Consider the following 21,831-nt stretch of genomic DNA (forward strand, 5'->3'; position numbering starts at 1 on the left):
AAGCTCCGGTCCGCTAACTGCTACCTTGTCTAGCTCGGGCCTACGAACTGTTAGCTTGTTAGCACAGGCCTGCTAACCGTCTGTACCACCGCGTCCCAATCACTCTCTGACCCCATTTACTTTCTATCTCTTTTTGATTTTTAATTTGTTTATACCTTCCGGAAACCTGCCTCACCCAATGTGATACGGAATCGCTATTACTTTTACTCTTATTTTTATTTTTATGACACTCAAGAACCTCCAGACGCTAACCAGCTAACTAGCTACAAGCTAGTTAGTCATTGTTAGTTAAAAAAAAAAAAAAAAAAAAAAAAAAAAAAAAACCTGAATCACTCGCCAGCCCCCCTGCCCATCCACCGCTGCCCCCTGGACACTGATCTCTTGGCTACATAGCTGACTCACGCTGGACTGTCCATTAATCACGGTACTCCTTTCTGCTTGTTTGTCTTACCTGTCGGCCCCGTTGCCTAGTCAACGCCATTTTACCTGCTGTTTGTTGTGCTAGCGGATTAGCCTCGCCTACTGTTTTTAGCTAGCTTTCCAAATTCAACACCTGTGATTACTGTATGCCTCGCTGTATGTCTCTCTCAGATGTCAATATGCCTTGTATACTGTTGTTCAGGTTAGTTATAATTGTTTTAGTTCACAATGGAGCCCCTAGACCCACTCTGCATACCCCTGTTACCTCCTTTGTCCCACCTCCCACACATGCGGTGACCTCACCCATTACAACCAGCATGTCCAGAGATACAACCTGTCTCATCATCACCCAGTGCCTGGGCTTACCTCCGCTGTACCCGCACCCCACCATACCCCTGTCTGTGCATTATGCCCTGAATATATTCTACCATGCCCAGAAACCTGCTCCTCTTATCCTCTGCCCCCAACGCTCTAGGCGACCAGTTTTGATAGCCTTTAGCCGCACCCTCATACTACTCCTTCTCTGTTCCGCGGGTGATGTGGAGGTAAACCCAGGCCCTGCATGTCCCCAGGTACCCTCATTTGTTGACTTCTGTGATCGAAAAAGCCTTGGTTTTATGCATGTCAACATCAGAAGCCTCCTCCCTAAGTTTGTTTTACTCACTGCTTTAGCACACTCTGCTAACCCTGATGTCCTTGCCGTGTCTGAATCCTGGCTCAGGAAGGCCACCAAAAATTCAGAGATTTCCATACCCAACTATAACATCTTCCGTCAAGATAGAACTACCAAAGGGGGCGGAGTTGCAGTCTACTGCAGAGATAGCCTGCAAAGTAATGTCATACTTTCCAGGTCCATACCCAAACAGTTCGAACTACTAATTTTGAAAATTACCCTCTCCAGAAATAAGTCTCTCACTGTTGCCGCCTGCTACCGGCCACCCTCAGCTCCCAGCTGTGCCCTGGACACCATTTGTGAATTGATCGCCCCCATCTAGCTTCAGAGTTTGTTCTGTTAGGTGACCTAAACTGGGATATGCTTAACACCCCGGCAGTCCTACAATGTAAGCTAGATGCCCTCAATCTCACTCAAATCATCAAGGAACCCACCAGGTACAACCCTAACTCTGTAAACAAGGGCACCCTCATAGACGTCATCCTGACCAACTGGCCCTCCAAATACACCTCCGCTGTCTTCAACCAGGATCTCAGCGATCATTGCCTCATTGCCTGTATCCGCCACGGAGCCGCAGTCAAACGACCACCCCTCATCACTGTCAAACGCTCCCTAAAACACTTCTGTGAGCAGGCCTTTCTAATCGACCTGGCCCGGGTATCCTGGAAGGACATTGACCTCATCCCGTCAGTTGAGGATGCCTGGTCATTCTTTAAAAGTAACTTCCTCACCATTTTAGATAAGCATGCTCCGTTCAAAAAATGCAGAACCAAGAACAGATACAGCCCTTGGTTCACTCCAGACCTGACTGCCCTCGACCAGCACAAAAACATCCTGTGGCGGACTGCAATAGCATCGAATAGCCCCCGTGATATGCAACTGTTCAGGGAAGTCAGGAACCAATACACGCAGTCAGTCAGGAAAGCTAAGGCCAGCTTCTTCAGGCAGAAGTTTGCATCCTGTAGCTCCAACTCCAAAAAGTTCTGGGACACTGTGAAGTCCATGGAGAACAAGAGTACCTCCTCCCAGCTGCCCACTGCACTGAGGCTAGGTAACACGGTCTCCACCGATAAATCCACGATTATCGAAAGCTTCAATAAGCACTTCTCAACGGCTGGCCATGCCTTCCGCCTGGCTACTCCAACCTCGGCCAACAGCTCCGCCCCCCCGCAGCTCCTCGCCCAAGCCTCTCCAGGTTCTCCTTTACCCAAATCCAGATAGCAGATGTTCTGAAAGAGCTGCAAAACCTAGATCCGTACAAATCAGCTGGGCTTGACAATCTGGACCCTCTATTTCTGAAACTATCTGCCGCCATTGTCGCAACCCCTATTACCAGCCTGTTCAACCTCTCTTTCATATCGTCTGAGATCCCCAAGGATTGAAAGCTGCCGCAGTCATCCCCCTCTTCAAAGGGGGAGACACCCTGGACCCAAACTGCTATAGACCTATATCCATCCTGCCCTGCCTATCTAAGGTCTTCGAAAGCCAAGTCAACAAACAGGTCACTGACCATCTCGAATCCCACCGTACCTTCTCCGCTGTGCAATCTGGTTTCCGAGCCGGTCACGGGTGCACCTCAGCCACGCTCAAGGTACTAAACGATATCATAACCGCCATCGATAAAAGACAGTACTGTGCAGCCGTCTTCATCGACCTCGCCAAGGCTTTCGACTCTGTCAATCACCATATTCTTATCGGCAGACTCAATAGCCTCGGTTTCTCGGATGACTGCCTTGCCTGGTTCACCAATTACTTTGCAGACAGAGTTCAGTGTGTCAAATCGGAGGGCATGCTGTCCGGTCCTCTGGCAGTCTCTATGGGGGTGCCACAGGGTTCAATTCTCGGGCCGACTCTTTTCTCTGTATATATCAATGATGTTGCTCTTGCTGCGGGCGATTCCCTGATCCACCTCTACGCAGACGACACCATTCTATATACTTTCGGCCCGTCATTGGACACTGTGCTATCTAACCTCCAAACGAGCTTCAATGCCATACAGCACTCCTTCCGTGGCCTCCAACTGCTCTTAAACGCGAGTAAAACCAAATGCATGCTTTTCAACCGATCGCTGCCTGCACCCGCATGCCCGACTAGCATCACCACCCTGGATGGTTCCGACCTTGAATATGTGGACATCTATAAGTACCTAGGTGTCTGGCTAGACTGCAAACTCTCCTTCCAGACTCACATCAAACATCTCCAATCGAAAATCAAATCAAGAGTCGGCTTTCTATTCCGCAACAAAGCCTCCTTCACTCACGCCGCCAAGCTTACCCTAGTAAAACTGACTATCCTACCGATCCTCGATTTCGGCGATGTCATCTACAAAATGGCTTCCAACACTCTACTCAGCAAACTGGATGCAGTCTATCATAGTGCCATCCGTTTTGTCACCAAAGCACCTTATACCACCCACCACTGCGACTTGTATGCTCTAGTCGGCTGGCCCTCGCTACATATTCGTCGCCAGACCCACTGGCTCCAGGTCATCTACAAGTCCATGCTAGGTAAAGCTCCGCCTTATCTCAGTTCACTGGTCACGATGGCAACACCCATCCGTAGCACACGCTCCAGCAGGTGTATCTCACTGATCATCCCTAAAGCCAACACCTCATTTGGCCGCCTCTCGTTCCAGTACTCTGCTGCCTGTGACTGGAATGAACTGCAAAAATCGCTGAAGTTGGAGACTTTTATCTCCCTCACCAACTTCAAACATCAGCTATCCGAGCAGCTAACCGATCGCTGCAGCTGTACATAGTCTATTGGTAAATAGCCCACCCATTTTCACCTACCTCATCCCCATACTGTTTTTATACTGTTTTTTTATTTTATTTATTTATTTACCTTTCTGCTCTTTTGCACACCAATATCTCTACCTGTACATGACCATCTGATCATTTATCACCCCAGTGTTAATCTGCAAAATTGTATTATTCGCCTACCTCATGCCTTTTGCACACATTGTATATAGACTGCCCATTTTTTTTTTTTTTTCTACTGTGTTATTGACTTGTTAATTGCTTACTCCATGTGTAACTCTGTGTTGTCTGTTCACACTGCTATGCTTTATCTTGGCCAGGTCGCAGTTGCAAATGAGAACTTGTTCTCAACTAGCCTACCTGGTTAAATAAAGGTGAAATAAAAAAAAATAAAAAAAAGTTAGGATCACCACTTTATTTTAAGAATGTAAAATGTCAGAATAATAGTAGAGAGAATGATTTATTTAAGCTTTTATTTCTTTCATCACATTCCCAGTGGGTCAGAAGTTTACATACAGCCAATTAGTATTTGGTAGCATTGCCTTTAAATTGTTTAACTTGGGTCAAACGTTTCGGGTAGCCTTCCACAAGCTTCCCACAATAAGTTGGGTGAATTTTGGCCCATTCCTCCTGACAGAGCTTGTGTATAACTGAGTCAGGTTTGTAGGATCTCTTTTTCAGCTCTGCCAACATATTTTCTATATGATTGAGGTAGGGGCTTTGTGATGGACACTCCAATACCTTGACTTTGTTGTCCTTAATTCATTTTGCCACAACTTTGGAAGAATACTTGGGTTCATTGTCCATTTGGAAGACCCATTTACGACCAAGCTTTAAGACTGACGTCTTGAGATGTTGCTTCAATATATCCACATCATTTCCCTTCCTCAAGATGCCATCAATTTTGTGAAGTGCACAAGCACCCCCACAACATGATGCTGCCACCCCTGTGCTTGACAGTTGGGATGGTGCTCTTCGGCTTGCAAGCCTCCCCCTTTTTCCTCCAAACATAACGATTATGGCCAAACAGTTCTATTTTTGTTTCCTCAGACCAGAGGACGTTTCTCCCAAAAGTACAATCTTTGTCCCCATGTGCAGTTGCAAACAGTAGTCTGGCTTTTTTTATTGCGGTTTTGGAGCAGTGGCCTTTCCGGTTATCTCGATATAGGACTCGTTTTACTGTGGATATAGATACTTTTGTACCTGTTTCCTCCAGCATCTTCACAAGGTCCTTTGCTGTTGTTCTGGGATTGATTTGCACTTTTCGCACCAAAGTACATTAATCTCTAGGAGACAGAACGCATCTCCTTCCTGAGTGGTATGACGGCTGCGTGGTCCCATGGTGTTTATACTTGTGCACTATTGTTTGTAGAGATGAACGTGGTACCTTCAGGCGTTTGAAAATTGCTCCCAAGGATGAACCAGACTTGTGGAAGTCTACACGTTTCTTTCATAGGTCTTGGCTGATTTCTTTTGATTTTCCCATGCTGTCAAGCAAAGAGGCACTGAGTTTGAAGGTAGGCCTTGAAATACATCCACAGGTACACTTCCAATTGACTCAAATGATGTCAATTGGCATATCAGAAGCTTCTAAAGCAATGACATCATTTTGGGGAATTTTCAAAGCTGTTTAAAGGCACAGTCAACTTAGTGTATGTAACCTTCTGACCCACTGGAAATGTGAAACAGTGAATTATAAGTGAAATAATCTGTCTGGAAACAATTTTGGAAAAATGACTTGTGTCATGCACGAAAGTAGATGTCCTAACCGACTTGCCAAAACTATAGTTGTGGATAGGGTTGAAAAGCTAGCTTTAATGACTCCAACCTAAGTGTATGTAAACTTCCAACTTCAACTGTACATCCAAACTTTTCACAGAAGCTGGATAAAGATCCAATATAAAGAGAAAGGGGGAATGTCTACCGTTATACTGCTGGGAAATGTAATGTTTTTTAACCTTCATGGTACCATCTTACTGATCATATTTGCACTACTCCAGAAATAACTGACGAAATTGCATTGAATTCAAGCTATGTTTGTTTTCAAGTGTAAACCCATGGACGGTGAATCTCTCTCATAAGTTAGTTTTTTGTCAAATTAAACGAAAAGGCGGGAAACCAATATTTGAAAAAATATATAGAATTATACGAGACTCACCGGTACAAGAGGCATATCTCACCTTCCATGAGCACTGTGCATCATGGCTGGATAGCCTGCGCTTCCAATGTCAAAATCCATGCCATTATCAACTGTGTAACTGTTAAGGCCTGCTTTTTGTGGGTCTTAAAACTTCCCATTACCACTGCATGAAATTCTCACTTTTACGCTTGTTTTTAAGGACACACCTTAAATATTGCCACCGTTCCCAGGCCATAATGTTATGTAAGTACGCTTAACACCAAACAATTCAAATGTAACAAGGCATCGGGAGTGAGAGATTTAAAAAAACAACTGGTAATGTGGGACCATGGCAGAGATATAAATGACAAAGGCAAAGCGGAGCAGCAAGTCAATGAAAACAGAAAGAGAGAGAGAGACAGAGACAGACAGACGTAAGGAGATTGAGAGGGAGAAAATGAGAAAACACCTACAGCGAGGTACGTCAATCAATATATTACGTTGAATAGTAGACACGGGGACAGTCTGTGCACTTTCAATTACCTGGGGATTTATAGAGTGAGAGCATTTTTTTTTACTGATATCTTACTGTAGAGTGAAAGTAAAAGGTTATACCAGCAGAGCAGAGGGAAAAAATATATTTGCAGTGTTCTGTAATTAAAAAAAAGATTTACAGGAAAGAGAGCGTTCAGCAACCTGTTTCATTTCTACAATTTAGCAGAGGAACAGAAAGAAACAAATTGAGTGACAGAGAGGGAGGGAGAAAACGAGAGAGTCCCTTTCATAACTATTTCAAATTTGAGAGAGAGAGAGAGAGAGAGAGAGAGAGAGAGAGAGAGAGAGAGAGAGAGAGAATTATCTTAAGCAGGCAGAACGATAACAACTTCTTTGAGAATCAAGTAATCTGTAATTGAATCTCAACCAGAGTGAATCTGACTCAGTTCTGTGATGGTGGAAATAATCATTTAATTTCTCATTTATTTTATATACAGCGTAACACATTGGCTGTGCTAACTTCGCCTCAGGCCCGGGAAGAGAAGACAAGCATTACCATCAAGCCCGATTACAGTGCAGTAGAAGTTAGAGTATCTGGCTTTAGAATAGGGAAGTGCTAGACTTCAGAATAGGGAAGTGCTGGGCTAAGGAAGATAACAAAGCCCCAAACAATCTATTTTTACCAGCGGGCAATTCAACACCCTTCCAAAATTATGTTGGTGAAATATTCATGCTGTCATTCAACACATGTTGACAATAGATTTGGGAAAATTCTTGGCACTACCCATCACTGAAATGTACAGTACCAGTCAAAAGTTTAGGCAGACCTACTAATTCCAGGGTTTTTCTTTTTTTTAAACTATTTTATACATTGTAGAATAATAGTAAAGACATCAAAACTATCAAATAACACACATGGAATCATGTAGTAAGCGAAAAAAGTGTTAAACAAATCAAAATAAAGGTAATATTTGAGATTCTTCAAAGTAGCCACCATTTGTCTTGATGACAGCTTTGCACATTCTCGGCATTCTCTCAACCAGATTCACCTGGAATGATCTTCCAACAGTCTTGAAGAAGTTCCCACATATGCTGAGCACTTGTTAGCTGCTTTTCCTTCCCTCTGCAGTCCAGCTCGTCCCAAACCATCTCAATTGGGTTGAGGTCGGGTGATTGTGGAGGCCAGGTCATCTGATGCAGCACTCCATCACTCTCCTTCTTGGTCAAATAGCCCTTACACAGCCTGGAGATGTGTTGGGTCATTGTACTGTTGAAAAACAAATGATAGTCCCACTAAGCGCAAACCAGATGGGATGGCGGATTGCTGCAGAATGCTGTGGTAGCCATGCTGGTTAAGCATGCCTTGAGTTCTAAATAAGTCACAGACAGTGTCACCAGCAAAGCACCCCCACACCATCACACCTTCTCCATGCTTCACAGTGGGGACCACACATGCAAAGATCATCCATTCACCAAAGAAATTGGGGGGAGGCACACGAGGTGTGGGGCTGAGCCAAGTAGCAGACCTGAGCTCACTCCTCGTGCTTATTATAAGCAGTGCATTACTGGTCAGGCACCGTGTTATGCGATTAAGCGCACGGTGTCGCCAGTACGTGCCCATAGCCCGGTGCGCTACAGGGGAGCCCCCCGAGAGTGTCATGCGAGTGTGGGCTTCCAGCCAGGGCGTATGGTGCCTGCTCAGCGTGTCTGGTCGCCGGTACGCCGTTTCGGTCCAGGGTATCCTGCGCCGGCTCTGCGTGCTGTGTCTCCGGGGCGCTGGGAGGGTGCAGTGCATCCTATGCCTGCACTCCGCTCGTGCCGGGAAAATGTGGGAGTGGAGCCTAAGGGAGAGGTGCGTGTAGTAGGCACTAGATCTCCCGTGCTTACCCACAGCCCGGTTCAACCTGTGCCTGCACTCTGGACGGTCCGGGCTAGAGTAGTTATCCAGCCTGGGGGAGTGGTGCCAAGGTTGCGCACCAGAGCTCCAGTGCTCCCCCACAGCCCGGTCCATCAGGTGCCTCCTCCTAACACCAAGACTCCTGGAGGTCTCCCCAGCCTGGTAGGTCCTGTGGCAGCCCCACGCACCAGGCTGTCTCTCTGTCTCCTCCCTACAGGTGTTCCTGTCTGCCCAGAGCTGCTAGAGTCTCCCGTCTGTCATGAGCTGCCAGAGTCTCCCGTCTGTCATGACCGCCAGAGCCGCCAGTCAGCATGGAGCCGCCAGAGCCGCCAGTCAGCATGGAGCCGCCAGTCAGCATGGAGCCGCCAGAGCCGCCAGTCAGCCAGGATCTTCCAGAGCCGCCAGTCAGCCAGGATCTGCCAGAGCCACCATTCAGCCAGGATCTGCCAGAGCTGCCATTCAACCAGGATCGGCCAGAACCGCCAGTCAGCCAGGATCTGCCAGAGTCGTCAGCCAGTCCGGAGCTGCCGTTCAGTCCTGAGCTAACCCTCGGTCCGGAGCTACCCCTCGGTCCCGAGCTGCCCCTCAGTCCCGAGCTGCCCCTCGGTCCAGTGGTGCCATTTAGCAGGGTCGCCGTGTTTAGGAGGCCACGGAGGCGGACAATGAGGCGGAGAAAGACTGTGGTGAAGTGGGGTCCACGTCCCGCGCCAGAGCCGCCACCGCGGACAGACGCCCACCCAGACCCTCCCTTATAGGTTAAGGGTTTTCGGGGGGGGTACTGTCACGTTCTGACCTTTATTTCCTTTGTTTTGTCATTATTTAGTATGGTCAGGGCGTGAGTTGGGGTTGGCAGTCTATGTTTGGTTTTCTATTATTTGGGGATTTCTATGTTTCGGCCTAGTATGGTTCTCAATCAGAGACAGGTGTCATTAGTTGTCTCTGATTGAGAATCATACTTAGGTAGCCTGGATTTCACTGTTTGTTTGTGGGTGTTTGTTTCCGTGTCTGTGTTTTTCACCACACGGTACTGTTTTGGGTTTAGTTCGTTCCACGTTTATTGTTTTTGTATTCAGTTGTATTCATGTTAAGTATTTCTTATTAAAAGAACCATGGACACTTACCACGCCGCATATTGATCCACCGATCCCTCTCGCCTCTCCTCTTCGGAAGAAGAGGAGGAAATCCCTTACATTGTCACAACACAACTGATTGTCTCAAACATTTAACATTACATTTAAGTCATTTAGCAGACGCTCTTATCCAGAGCGACATACAAATTGGTGCTTTCACCTTATGACATCCAGTGGAACAGCCACTTTACAATAGTGCATCTAAATCTTTTAAGGGGGGGGGTGAGAAGGATTACTTTATCCTATCCTAGGTATTCCTTAAAGAGGTGGGGTTTCAGGTGTCTCCGGAAGGTGGTGATTGACTCCGCTGTCCTGGCGTCGTGAGGGAGTTTGTTCCACCATTGGGGGGCCAGAGCAGCGAACAGTTTTGACTGGGCTGAGCGGGAACTGTACTTCCTCAGTGGTAGGGAGGCGAGCAGGCCAGAGGTGGATGAACGCAGTGCCCTTGTTTGGGTGTAGGGCCTGATCAAACGCATTAAGAAGTAAAGAAATGCCACAAATTAACTTTAACAAGGCACACATGTTAAATTAAATTCCTTCCAGCTGACTACCTCATGAATCTGGTTGTGAAAATGCCAAGAGTGTGAGAAGCTGTCATCAAGGGAAAGAGTGGCTACTTTGAAGAATCTGAAATATATGTCTTTATTTGTTTAACACTTTTTTTGGTTACTACATGATTCCGTATGTGTTATTTCATAGTTTTGATGTCTTCACTATTATTCTACAATGTAGAAAATAGTAAAAATAAAGAAAAACCTTGGAACGAGTAGGTGTGTCCAAACTTTTGACTGGTACTGTATGCATTGTACAGCACAGCATGTGTATGTTCAGGTTTTTGTACTGTATATCTGGACTTAAAACATATATTATCTTAAACTTCTTCTACTTAATAGACACATTGGTCAATCTATATGCCCCCCCCCCTCTGTGGTTACTGGTAACAAAGCTTACATAACCTTCCCCAGTGTCTGTCCCTGTAAGGGATATAGGTTGGCCTGCCCAGTGGGGCAGGGGCTTCCTGAGAGAACCCTTCCTCTCCAGACAGGAAACAGTCTGATTTTAAAGTACCCAGGAGGCCTTGCTGACAGCATGTACTCCAGGCAAGGAGCTATCAACAACATCTCAAACACCAGAGAGAGAGGGGTGGATAGGGAAGGAAAGAGAAAGGGAGATGGAGAAGGACAGGGGGGGGGGACAGAGAGTGAGAGAGAGAGACTAGGTTTTCTTTCACTGTTAAATCAGACACATGGCCATTCTGCCACCCTAGGCGAGACAAACAAATTGCAGCTGAAAATAAAATGCATATTTTTCCAGACGTTGAAGTTAGGTTCAATTTAGGATCTGAATGAAAGGTGGAAATACGTATTTTCCGGATGCTGAAATCAGGTTAATTTTCCATTCTGAATGAAAGATGAAAATGGGTGTTTTACAGATGTTGAAAATATATATTTTCAAGACATTGAAATCATGTTCATTTTGGTTCTGAATGAAAGTTGCAAATATGTCATTTATAGACGTCTATGTTTAGTTCAGATTTGGTCCGGACCGGACAAAAAAACAATGTCCTTGGACGTGGAAATCAAGGCTGGTCTGGACTGCACCAAAAAAACAATGTCCTTGGATGTGGAAATCAAGGCTGGTCTGGACTGCACCAAAAAAACAATGTCCTTTGGACGTGGAAATCAAGGCTGGTCTGGACTGCACCAAAAAAACAATGTCCTTGGACGTGGAAATCAAGGCTGGTCTGGACTGCACCAAAAAACAATGTCCCTTGGACGTGGAAATCAAGGCTGGTCTGGACTGCACCAAAAAAACAATGTCCCTTGGACGTGGAAATCAAGGCTGGTCTGGACTGCACCAAAAAAACAATGTCCTTTGGACGTGGAAATCAAGGCTGGTCTGGACTGCACCAAAAAAACAATGTCCTTGGACGTGGAAATCAAGGCTGGTCTGGACTGCACCAAAAAAACAATGTCCCTTGGACGTGGAAATCAAGGCTGGTCTGGACTGCACCAAAAAAACAATGTCCCTTGGACGTGGAAATCAAGGCTGGTCTGGACTGCACCAAAAAAACAATGTCCTTTGGACGTGGAAATCAAGGCTGGTCTGGACTGCACCAAAAAAACAATGTCCCTTGGATGTGGAAATCAAGGCTGGTCTGGACTGCACCAAAAAAACAATGTCCCTTGGACGTGGAAATCAAGGCTGGTCTGGACTGCACCAAAAAAACAATGTCCTTTGGACGTGGAAATCAAGGCTGGTCTGGACTGCACCAAAAAAATAATTCCAGTCTGGACAGGATCAAAACAATACTACGTCCAAAATGTGTTAAGCTCAAGTCCGTGCTTTCTGAGGTATAGCCTACAAAAGGGATGTGCAATTCCAGTTCCTTGGGGCTGGAGTGGTGTCACACTTTCCCCCCATCCCTAGTCAACACAACTGATGAAACGAATTGCATTCTAAACAGAAGATCGTGATTAGATGATTATTGGTGTCAGATGTGTTAGCTGGGGCTGGGGAAAAAGTGTGACACCAATCAGGCCACGGAGGACTGGAGTTGCCCATTCCTGGCCTACAGTGTCACCTGAAATGTAATTTTAGTAATGCCCATCTATGTGGTAGGCCTTCGTTTGTAAAAAATATATATATATTAAAGACGTCCATAAGATGTCGGCCTTAGTCTGTGCTTAGTGCGTTCGTTGCATGGGCTTTATCAGTGCTGATTCCTGTCTCGAATCAATGTGGCTATTCATGCTCTTAATATCAGCTACCCAACTTTATAAAGAGGAGTTATCCTGAGCCCATTTGCAATGTGTTTGCACAGTGGGAAATGCAGAAGAAGCATTTTATTTTTCGCTATGATTAGCTCACAAAACATGCACAGATACAAACGTGAAACGACTGATCATGACAACTTAGCCCAAGGGATGAAACTCCTGGACAGCAGTCGTGTGTAAGCCTGATTGTCCATACCATGTTGTCCATTTTACTTTGACCTGTCCTGTTTTTTGTTAAACATGTCAGCTAATCTTTTATTTGATTGGGCGCCATTTTAGTTCAGGCTATTTGATCGGAGAAACCGGCATGATGTAAAATGTTTGTCTCGTTACATTATCTCCAGCCTGTAGGCTACAGAAAATACCACATACTCTTTCTACCATACTTTATATCTGCTACATGATTTGTGTTCGATACTTTTTGGGTCGGAATGTTGCTGGAGCGCCACAGTAATGCGTCTCTCCAACAACACCATGGTGAGTCACGTTGGGAATGGTAAATATTTAGTCTCCCCCTGCCTTTGACAAAGTAGGCACGGCTTATCATAGGGCGGCAGCAGCACTCACCTAAAAAAACAACATATGCCATCGGTTGAGATAATATTTTTTTTTTGTGTGTGTGGGGGGGTATGTGAGGTTTTATGTGTGGTTGAATGTCAATTTAGCTCAGAAAATGCCGCCTTAGTCAATCTGCAGCCATAGGCGTCCGCATATTCCTGCCTAATGAGCGGGACGGCCCTGTTACTAAGTTGTTGCCCATTTCACTGACATCCCAAGTTAATAGTTCAGAAACCGAACATCTTATATGGTTCCTTAGTTAAACTGAACAACAAGCCACATAATTTACGGTTTCAGTGCCAGACAGCTTATACAGCAGGTGTCGACTTCAACTGGTAAAACGGCAGGTATAACCTATGGCCAATACCGTTTAAGCAGGGTTACTGTGTAAACAGTTATTGGCCTTTATTCTACAAACAAGTAGGCTACTCATTGTCATAAAGAGTTATCGCAACATTTCTTTCAATTACTAGTTCAGCATTGTGATGTCATAAATGTTAACAACAAACAATTAGTCACTGTGATGTCATAATAGAGTTATTAACCAAATCAGAATTTGCTTTCCGTGGTCCTGAAACGGGCAAACAGTTTCAAACAGAAAACACACAATTCCCTCCACACGAATGCGTAGCAGTCTAGCCTTCATCCACAGTGCCTATATTGTTCATTCGTTTAATTGTTGCATTGGGATTACCAATCTGTTTCCAATCAGACCTGCCTGGCCAGGGGAGTTGGCCATAATGGACCACCGACCACGGGACAGCTTCCTTATTAGAGACTCATTCCTTTCCGTGATGGAAATCAATGGTTTTTGATACTGTAAGATCCAGCTCAGCTGAGCGCATTGCAAGGGAGGCTAGCCACCGTGGAGAAAGATGAGAGCTGTAGAACTGTAAAACGTGAAATAACGGTTGCGTATAACGACTCGGCCTATAGGGAAGAGAATATCCTTCTGATCGATAGGATTATAGGTTATTGAACACATTTTTAAACTTGACGGTTAAAAAACGATGTCCTAACTAAAACTACTCAATAAATTATTATTTATTTATTTATGGGTATTATGTATTCCAATGCATAAAAGCCCTCCTCGCCTCCACAATCTGTGTCTCTCTCCATCACCTCCTGGGATTGTGGAGGCAGGCGGGGGTTTCCCTAACTTTTCAGCGCAACCACAGGAGACGCGTCACCACCTTGGGGTTTACCTATCCACAGGCTCATACACCAAATCACATCGATCACATCGCAAACTCCTAGGCACTGCGCAATCAGTATGACTATTCCTATTGGGTCACAGAGAGAGAAAACATCCCGGACAACGCATCTGTAGTGATAATAAAGTATTTGAGTTTCTTACCTCGAAATGTGACTTTGGCGATTCTGTCCCCCTTTCCACGAAGGTCCCGGATCGTCTTAAGGTGGACTAGAAGAGCCATGTCAACTTCGGTACAATACAGCACTTCAGGAAAAAATTAACTACAGTATTTTCCTTCACAGAGCAAAAAACTCGTATATTCTGCTGATAAGCGTATCAACCAAATGTTCAATGATCTCTGAACCTAGACCCTCTCATTGCGTATTTGGTGAAACAAAATCTCCTTCCATTCCGCATGAAGCATCTGCTTTATCTCCTTTGACAGAAATGAAGGAAGGATGTCCAATTACTCATAAGCTTTCGTTTTATCCCGCGCTATATGCTTCGCGACTGCTGGGTCTCGCGCATCCAGGTGACTGACTGGCGCGTGTGGTGAAGACAGGGGTCTGCGCTTCGACTCGCGGTCATACCAAGGGATGGGGCGGGAGAAAGTGTCTTGGACAGGGAAGGTTGCATTCTCAGATAAAAAGGTTTACCATTGTTGAGAGGAAATCCACTATACAGAATATTTTGTGTGTATGTATTGATATGTAGGATATGTGTGCCGTTTTTACATGTATGTAGTTCTGTCCTTGAGCTGTTCTTGTCTATTAATGTTCTGTATTATGTAATGTTTCATGTTCTGTGTGGACCCCAAGAAGAGTAGCTGCGGCTTTCGCAACATATCCTAATAAAATACCAAAATACAGAATGGGGTATCAATATTAAAAGTCTGTTCGGGAATTACATTTTATTTCATTTTGTTAATACCAAAAGAGCCACTAACAGTTTTGAACATGCATCAATAGGCTAGGCCTACATACCAATTGATTTGTGTGACTTGTGCAGATCTAATTCTAGATGAAAATTATGTTGTGACTTAGCTACATTTATCTTGTAGGGTACATAGGATAGGCCTACCTTGCAAAAATGTGTATCTGTCAGTGGCAACCAGTCATCCAGGGCATGTGGAGCCTCACTGTCATGCCCTGACCTTAGAGATCCTGTTTATGTCTCTATTTTGGGTTCGTCAGGGTGTGAGTTGGGGTGGGTTTTCTATATTCTATTATTTGTATTTCTATGTTTTGGCCGGGTAGGGTTCTCAATCAGGGACAGCTGTCTATCGTTATCTCTGATTGAGAACCATACTTAGGTAGCCCTTTTTTCCACCTGTCTTTGTGGGAAGTTGACTTTTGTTTATGGCACATAGCATGTAGTGTCACGGTTTGTGTTATCTTTTCTAATAAAAACAAAAAAGTTCACCACTCTGCACCTTGGTCCACTTCTTTTAACGGCCATGACATCCACCAGTTTTGAGCCCCATATTTTCTGCAAAAATAACTGTGCCTCTCCTGCCCAACATGTGCATGTTGCTGTTTTAAATGTTTACTGTTGGCTATCTTCATCTTATCCGACTTGCCACAACTGAAGATCCTTTAAGAAAAATAAAGTCTATTGCTGTAAAAATAGGCTGTCCTGCTCCTCTCCTCTCCTCTCTACCTAACTAACTAACCCTCACAGTCCATTCAGTTTCCATTAAGTCCTGTTAGTTTGGCTGCTCAGCCTACCTAAATGATCCCTCACCCATCATAGCCCTGCCATTCCCAACCAATCAGAAATAACACATTTAAATAACCACAACAATAGCATTCCAAGTCATTCGAATTACCAAAATCATATAAACATCCTCAAATAGAAACAGCTGTACCTGGGTGTATGTGCATGTGGTGGTGATCAAGAGTACAGTCAATGGGCCTCAACATCATCTACTAACCGGACAGCTCTATAGAGGCCAGAACCAAACCAATCAAATCAAATCAAAGTTTATTTGCCACGTGCGCCGAATACAACCTTACAGTGAAATGCTTACTTACAGGCTCTAACCAATGGTGCTAAAAAAAGTTGTGTGTGTGTAGGTAAGTAAAGAAATAAAACAGTAGAAAGACATTTGAAAAAAGAGTAGCAAGGCTAAATACAGACACCTGTTAGTCAGGCTTATTGAGGTAGTATGTACATGTAGGTATCGTTAAAGTGACTATGCATATATGATGAACAGAGAGTAGCAGAAGCGTAAAAAGAGGGGTTGGCAAGTGGTGGGACACAATGCAGATAGCCCGGTTAGCCAATGTGCGGGAGCACTAGTTGGTCAGGCCAATTTAGGTAGTATGTACATGAATGTATAGTTAAAGTGACTATGAGGAGAGAACCGTCTATGAACCGTCTATGACTGGGGTGGCTGGGGTCTTTGACAATTTTTAGGGCCTTCCTCTGACACCGCCTGGTGTAGAGGCCCTGGATGGGAGACAGCTTTGCCCCAGTGATGATCTGGTCCGTACGCACTACCCTCTGAAGGGCCTTGCGGTCGAAGCCCGAGCAATTGCCGTACCAGGCGGTGATGCAACCGGTCAGTGATGCAACCAGTCAGGATGTTGCAGCTGTAGAACTTTTTGAGGATCTCAGGACCCATAACAAATCTTTTTAGTTTCCTGAGGGGGAATAGGCTTTGTTGTGCCCTCTTCACGACTGTCGTGGTGTGTTTGGACCAATCTAGTTTGTTGTTGATGTGGACAAGCAATTTGAAGCTCTAAACCTGCTCCACTACTGCCCTGTCGATGAGAATGGGGATGTGCTCGGTGCTCCTTTTCCTGTAGTCCACAATCATCTCCTTAGTCTTGGTTACGTTGAGGGATAGGTTGTTATTCTGGCACCACCCGGCCAGGTCTCTGCTCTCCTCCCTAAAGGCTGTCTCGTCGTTGTCAGTGATCAGGCCTACCACTGTTGTGTCATCAGCAAACTTAATGATAGTGTTGGAGTCGTGCCTGGCCATGCAGTCGTGGGTGAACAGGGAGTACAGGAGGTGACAGAGCACGCACCCCTGGGGAGCTCCAGTGTTGAGGATCAGCGTGGCAGATGTGTTGCTACTTACCCTCACCACCTGGGGGCTGCCTGTCAGGAAGTCCAGGTTCCAGTTGCAGAGGAAGGTGTTTAGTCCCAGGATCCTTAGCTTGGTGATGAGCTTTGAGGTACTATGGTGTTGAACGCTGAGCTGTAGTCAATGAACAGCATTCTCACATCGGTGTTCCTTTTGTCCAGGTGGGAAAGGGCAGTGTGGAGTGCAATAGAGATTGCATCATCTGTGGATCTGTTTGGGCGGTATGCAAATTGGAGTGGGTCTAAGGTTTCTGGGATAATGGTGTTGATGTGAGCCATTACCAGCCTTTGTAGTATGATTCATTCTTAGCCCTGTATTGACGCTTTGCCTGTTTGATGGTTCGTCGCAGGGCATAGCAGGATTTCTTGTAAGCTTCCGGGTTAGAGTCCCGCACCTTGAAAGCGGCAGCTCTACCCTTTAGCTCAGTGCGAATGTAATCCATGGCTTCTGGTTGGGGTATGTACGTACAGTCACTGTGGGGACGACATCCTCAATGCATAAAGCAAGTGACTGATGTGATGTATTCCTCAATGTCATCGGAAGAATCCCGGAACATGTTCCAGTCTGTGATAGCAAAGCAGTCCTGTAGTTTAGCATCTGCTTCATGTGACCATTTTTTTGGTGCTTCCTGCTTTAATTTTTGCTTGTAAGCAGGAATCAGGAGGATAGACTTGTGGTCGGATTTACCAAATGGAGGGCGAGGGAGAGCTTTGTACGAGTCTCTGTGTGTGGAGTACAGGCCGATCTAGATTTTTTTTTGCACGTTTAACATGTTGATAGAGATTTGGTAGAACTGATTTAAGTTTCCCTGTATTAAAGTCTCCGGCCACTAGGAGCGCCGCCTCTGGGTGAGTGGTTTCCTGTTTGCTTATTTCTTTATACAGCTGACTGAGTGCGGTCTTAGTGCCAGCCTCTGTCTGTGGTGGTAAATAAACATCCACGAAAAGTATAGCTGAGAACTCTCTAGGCAAGTAGTGTGGCCTGCAGTTTATCACAATATACTCTACTTCAGGCGAGCAAAATATAGAGACTTCCTTAGATTTCGTGCACCAGCTGTTGTTTACAAATATGCACAGACCCCCCACTCCCCGTCTTACCGGAGTGTGCTGTTCTATCCTGGGGCAGTGTGTATCCCGCTAGCTGAATATCCATGTCGTCATTCAGCCACGATTCCGTGAAGCATAGGATATTACAGTTTTTGATGTCCCGTTGGTAGGATATTCGTGATCTTACCTTGTCTAGTTTATTGTCCAATGATTGCACGTTGGCGAGTGATATTGACGATAACGGCAGCTTTCCTAGTTGTCTTCTGCGGGTCCGGACGAGGCATCCGGCTCTTCATCCTCTGCGTCGCTTCCTTTTGCAAAAAATTGGCATGTCTGCCCTGTGGGGTGTTTGGAGAATATCGCGTGAGTCCTGCTTGTTGTTGAAGAAATCTTCGTCTAACCTGAGGTGAGTGATCGCTGTCCTGATATCCAGAAGCTCTTTTCTTCCGTAAGATACGGTTACAGAAACATTACGTACAAAACAATTGACAAATATCGCGAAAAAAACCACATAATAGCACAATTGGTTAGTAAAACGGCGGCAATCTCCTCCGGCGCCATTTATAAGTATATAGCGAGTGAGGCCATTCATAGCCAACCACTCAGATGGGTGAGGGCATACCAGCCAACCGTTTTTACGTGGTTCTTCTAGACAGATTTAGTGACCATATGTTCTCCAGATTTAGCGACCAATAGTTTTTACATGGTTCTTCAGATCACCGGATTCTGATCTGGTATAGTTGAGATGTTGAAGTACCCAGAAGAGGAGTTGTTTCCGCGCCCCAGATTGCAGACAAGTTATCCTGCAAGATGTATGGGGCTGCTGTCACCACCCTCCACATGCGAAACCATCAGTGGTAGTGGTCAGTGACCATACCCTCACCACTTGGGAGCTGATGAGGGAATACGAGTACCTGCGTCACGAGCAGCAAGAGATCAGGAGGGTGTGCTCTAGACCCTCCCGGCCTGAGTCATAGCCACGGAAGAACAGGTACCACTGCTACTGTCCGGACCACCACCGCTCTAGGCCTTCCTGGCTAGAGACATCGTCACTGCCACTGGAGTGCCATCAATGCCGTTACTCCCGAGTTGGCCTGGCTACTCCCCTGAGAGACACGACACCAGGCCCTCCCAGCCTGAGTGTTCACCATCTCCACTGTACCATTGGGACCCCCACTACGTCCCGAGGTGTCCCAGCTACTCAACAGATCTTCGTGGCTCCAGGCCCCCCTGGATGGAGCTTACGTTGTCTCTGCCACTGCCATAGTGTCGGGAGCGCCACCTCCACCCAAGGTGGTCCAGCCCCTCTCCCGACCGACGACCCTTTAGGCCTCCCTGACCAGTGGCACGGGAGTGTCAGGTCCACTTCTGCTCCCAAGAGAGGCCTAGCTTCCCAGCAGATGACAAACAACTCCAGATTTTGCAGTCCAAGACATGAAGGTCTGCACCCTCCTCAGCTAGCTCTTCGACTAGCCACAGTTAAGGAGACTCCCGCTCCAGCTGTGGAGCCACAGCCAGCCACTGCAATGGCTCTCCCTCAGGAGCCCCTCACTAATCCTGGCCCAAAGCCCAAGACCGCGCTGAAGTCGTTGCCTGCACCTTGGATGGAGCCACAGCCTGCAGCTACTGCAGAGGTCAAGTACAGGCCAGACATCGGGGCCTCTCCAGTCACAGCCTTGTGGGACCTACCGGTCCCAGGCCTGGAGTCCCTGCTGGCCCCACCTGATAGCACCATGCTAGTTCTGGCCCAGAGGGTCCTGCTACCTCCAGACCTTGCCTCAGGGTTCCTGTCTGACATCAACCCGGGTGACCCACCAGATGTAACCCCTGATGTCTCCCCTGACCTAGTTGTCCAGTACCCTTCCTTCCCGGTAGGCTCAGAGTTCCCTTCCCAGCCGGTAGATTCAGAGTTACAGTTTTGGGCCTACTGGCATGTGTAAAGTGTCATGGCTTTGAGTGTCCTGCCCCTCAAGTAGGTCCAGTCTATCCTGCCTCCATGGTAAGGCCAGAGTTCTCTGCCCTTCCAGTAAGTCAAGTATGTTCTGACCCTCAAATAGGTCTAGTGTATCCTGCCCTGCATGGACTGCAGAGCCCGCTACCATGCTAGGCCATAATTAGCTACCCCATCTGCAGGTCTGCAGTCTCCTGACCTGCTCAGATTGCAGCCCACTGCCTTATTTATTAGGCAGTTGCCTACCCCACCAGGTTTAGAGCCTCCTGTCTTACAAGGCCCCAAGTTCATTGTACTAGGCTCGCAGTCTCCAGACATAGTCAGCATACAGCTCCTTAGCCCGCCTGGCTTAGAGCCTTCTGCCCTGCTAAGCCACAAGTTACCTGTGCTTGGTTCTCAGTCCTGAGCCCTCATCTGCCATCGGTCTTTAGCTTTAGGTCTTTGGTCTCCAGCTGCACTAGTTCTGCTGTCTCCAGCATTTGTCGGCCCTCAGTCCCTAGCCCAGGAAAGTCATCAGTCTCCTGTCCCGCTAGGCTCAAAGGTACCAGTTTCTCTAGTAGGCCCAGTACTCAACTCTTCTCTAAGTCCAGCATCAGTTTCCCTGGCAGGTCCAGCATCGTTCTCATTGTCAAGTTCAGAGAAATTTTCCCTGTCACGTTCAGAGTTGTTCTCCCTGTCAGGTTCAGAGTCAGTTTTCCCTGTCTCCTTGTAGCACTCAACTCTGTCATGAAGTGCTTTGAGAGACTAGTCAAGGATAATATCACCTCTACCTTACCTGGCACCCTAGAACCACTTCAATTTGCTTACCGCCCCAATAGATCCACAGACGATGCAATCGCCATCACTCTACGCACTGCCCTATACCATCTGGACAAGAGGAATACTTATGTAGGAATGTTGTTTATCGACTATAGCTCAGCATTCAACACCATAGTACCCTCCAAGCTCATCATTAAGCTCGAGGCCCTTTGTCTGAACCCCGCCTTGTGCAACTGGGTCCCGGACTTCCTGACGGGCTGCCCCCAGGTGGTGAAGGTAGGAAACATCACCTCCACTCCGCTGATCCTCAACACAAGGATGCGTGCTCAGCCCCCTCCTGTACTCCATGTTCACACATGACTGCGTGGCCAAGCATGCCTCCAACCCAGTCATCAAGTTTGCAGATGAAACAACAGTAGTAACTTGATAACCAACGATGACAGTCTACAGGGAGGAGGTGAGGGCTCTGGGAGTGCGGTGCCTGGAAAATAATCTCTCACTCAACTTCAAGAAAACAAAGGAGATGATTGTGGACTTCAGGAAACAGCAGAGGGAGCACACCCATCTACATCGACGAGACCACAGTGGAGAAGGTGGAAAGCTTCAAGTTCCTTGGCGTACACATTACTGACAAACTGAAATGGACCACCCACACAATGTGGTGAAGAAAGAGAAACAGAGCCCCGTCAACCTCAGGAGGCTAAAGAAATATGGCTTGTCATCTAAAACCCTCACAAACCTTTACAGATGTACAATTGAAAGCATCCTGTCGGGCTGTATCACTGCCAGGTACGGCACCTGCACAGCCCACAACCACAAGGCTGTGGTGCGTTCTGCCCAACGCATTACCAGGGTCAAACTACCCGCCCTCCAGAACACCTACAGCACCCGATGTCACAGAAAGGCCAATAAGATAATCAAGGACATCAACCACCCGAGCCACCGCCTGTTCAGCCCGCTA

At 46.5% G+C, this 21,831-nt stretch overlaps 1 protein-coding gene across 1 annotated transcript in view; it reads right to left on the reverse strand.

Moving 5' to 3' along the window:
- otofa (otoferlin a) overlaps positions 1-14,588 on the reverse strand; it is a 141,857-nt gene extending 127,269 nt beyond the window's left edge. The window contains exon 1 of the mRNA XM_029631868.2: positions 14,186-14,588. Within this exon, the coding sequence (XP_029487728.2) occupies positions 14,186-14,264 (79 nt within the window). The 5' untranslated portion in view covers positions 14,265-14,588. The remainder of the gene's footprint in view (positions 1-14,185) is intronic.
- Between the last annotated feature and the right edge of the window lie 7,243 nt (positions 14,589-21,831).

Source organism: Oncorhynchus nerka, linkage group LG24, assembly GCF_034236695.1.
Source record: "Oncorhynchus nerka isolate Pitt River linkage group LG24, Oner_Uvic_2.0, whole genome shotgun sequence".
NCBI lineage: Eukaryota > Metazoa > Chordata > Actinopteri > Salmoniformes > Salmonidae > Oncorhynchus > Oncorhynchus nerka.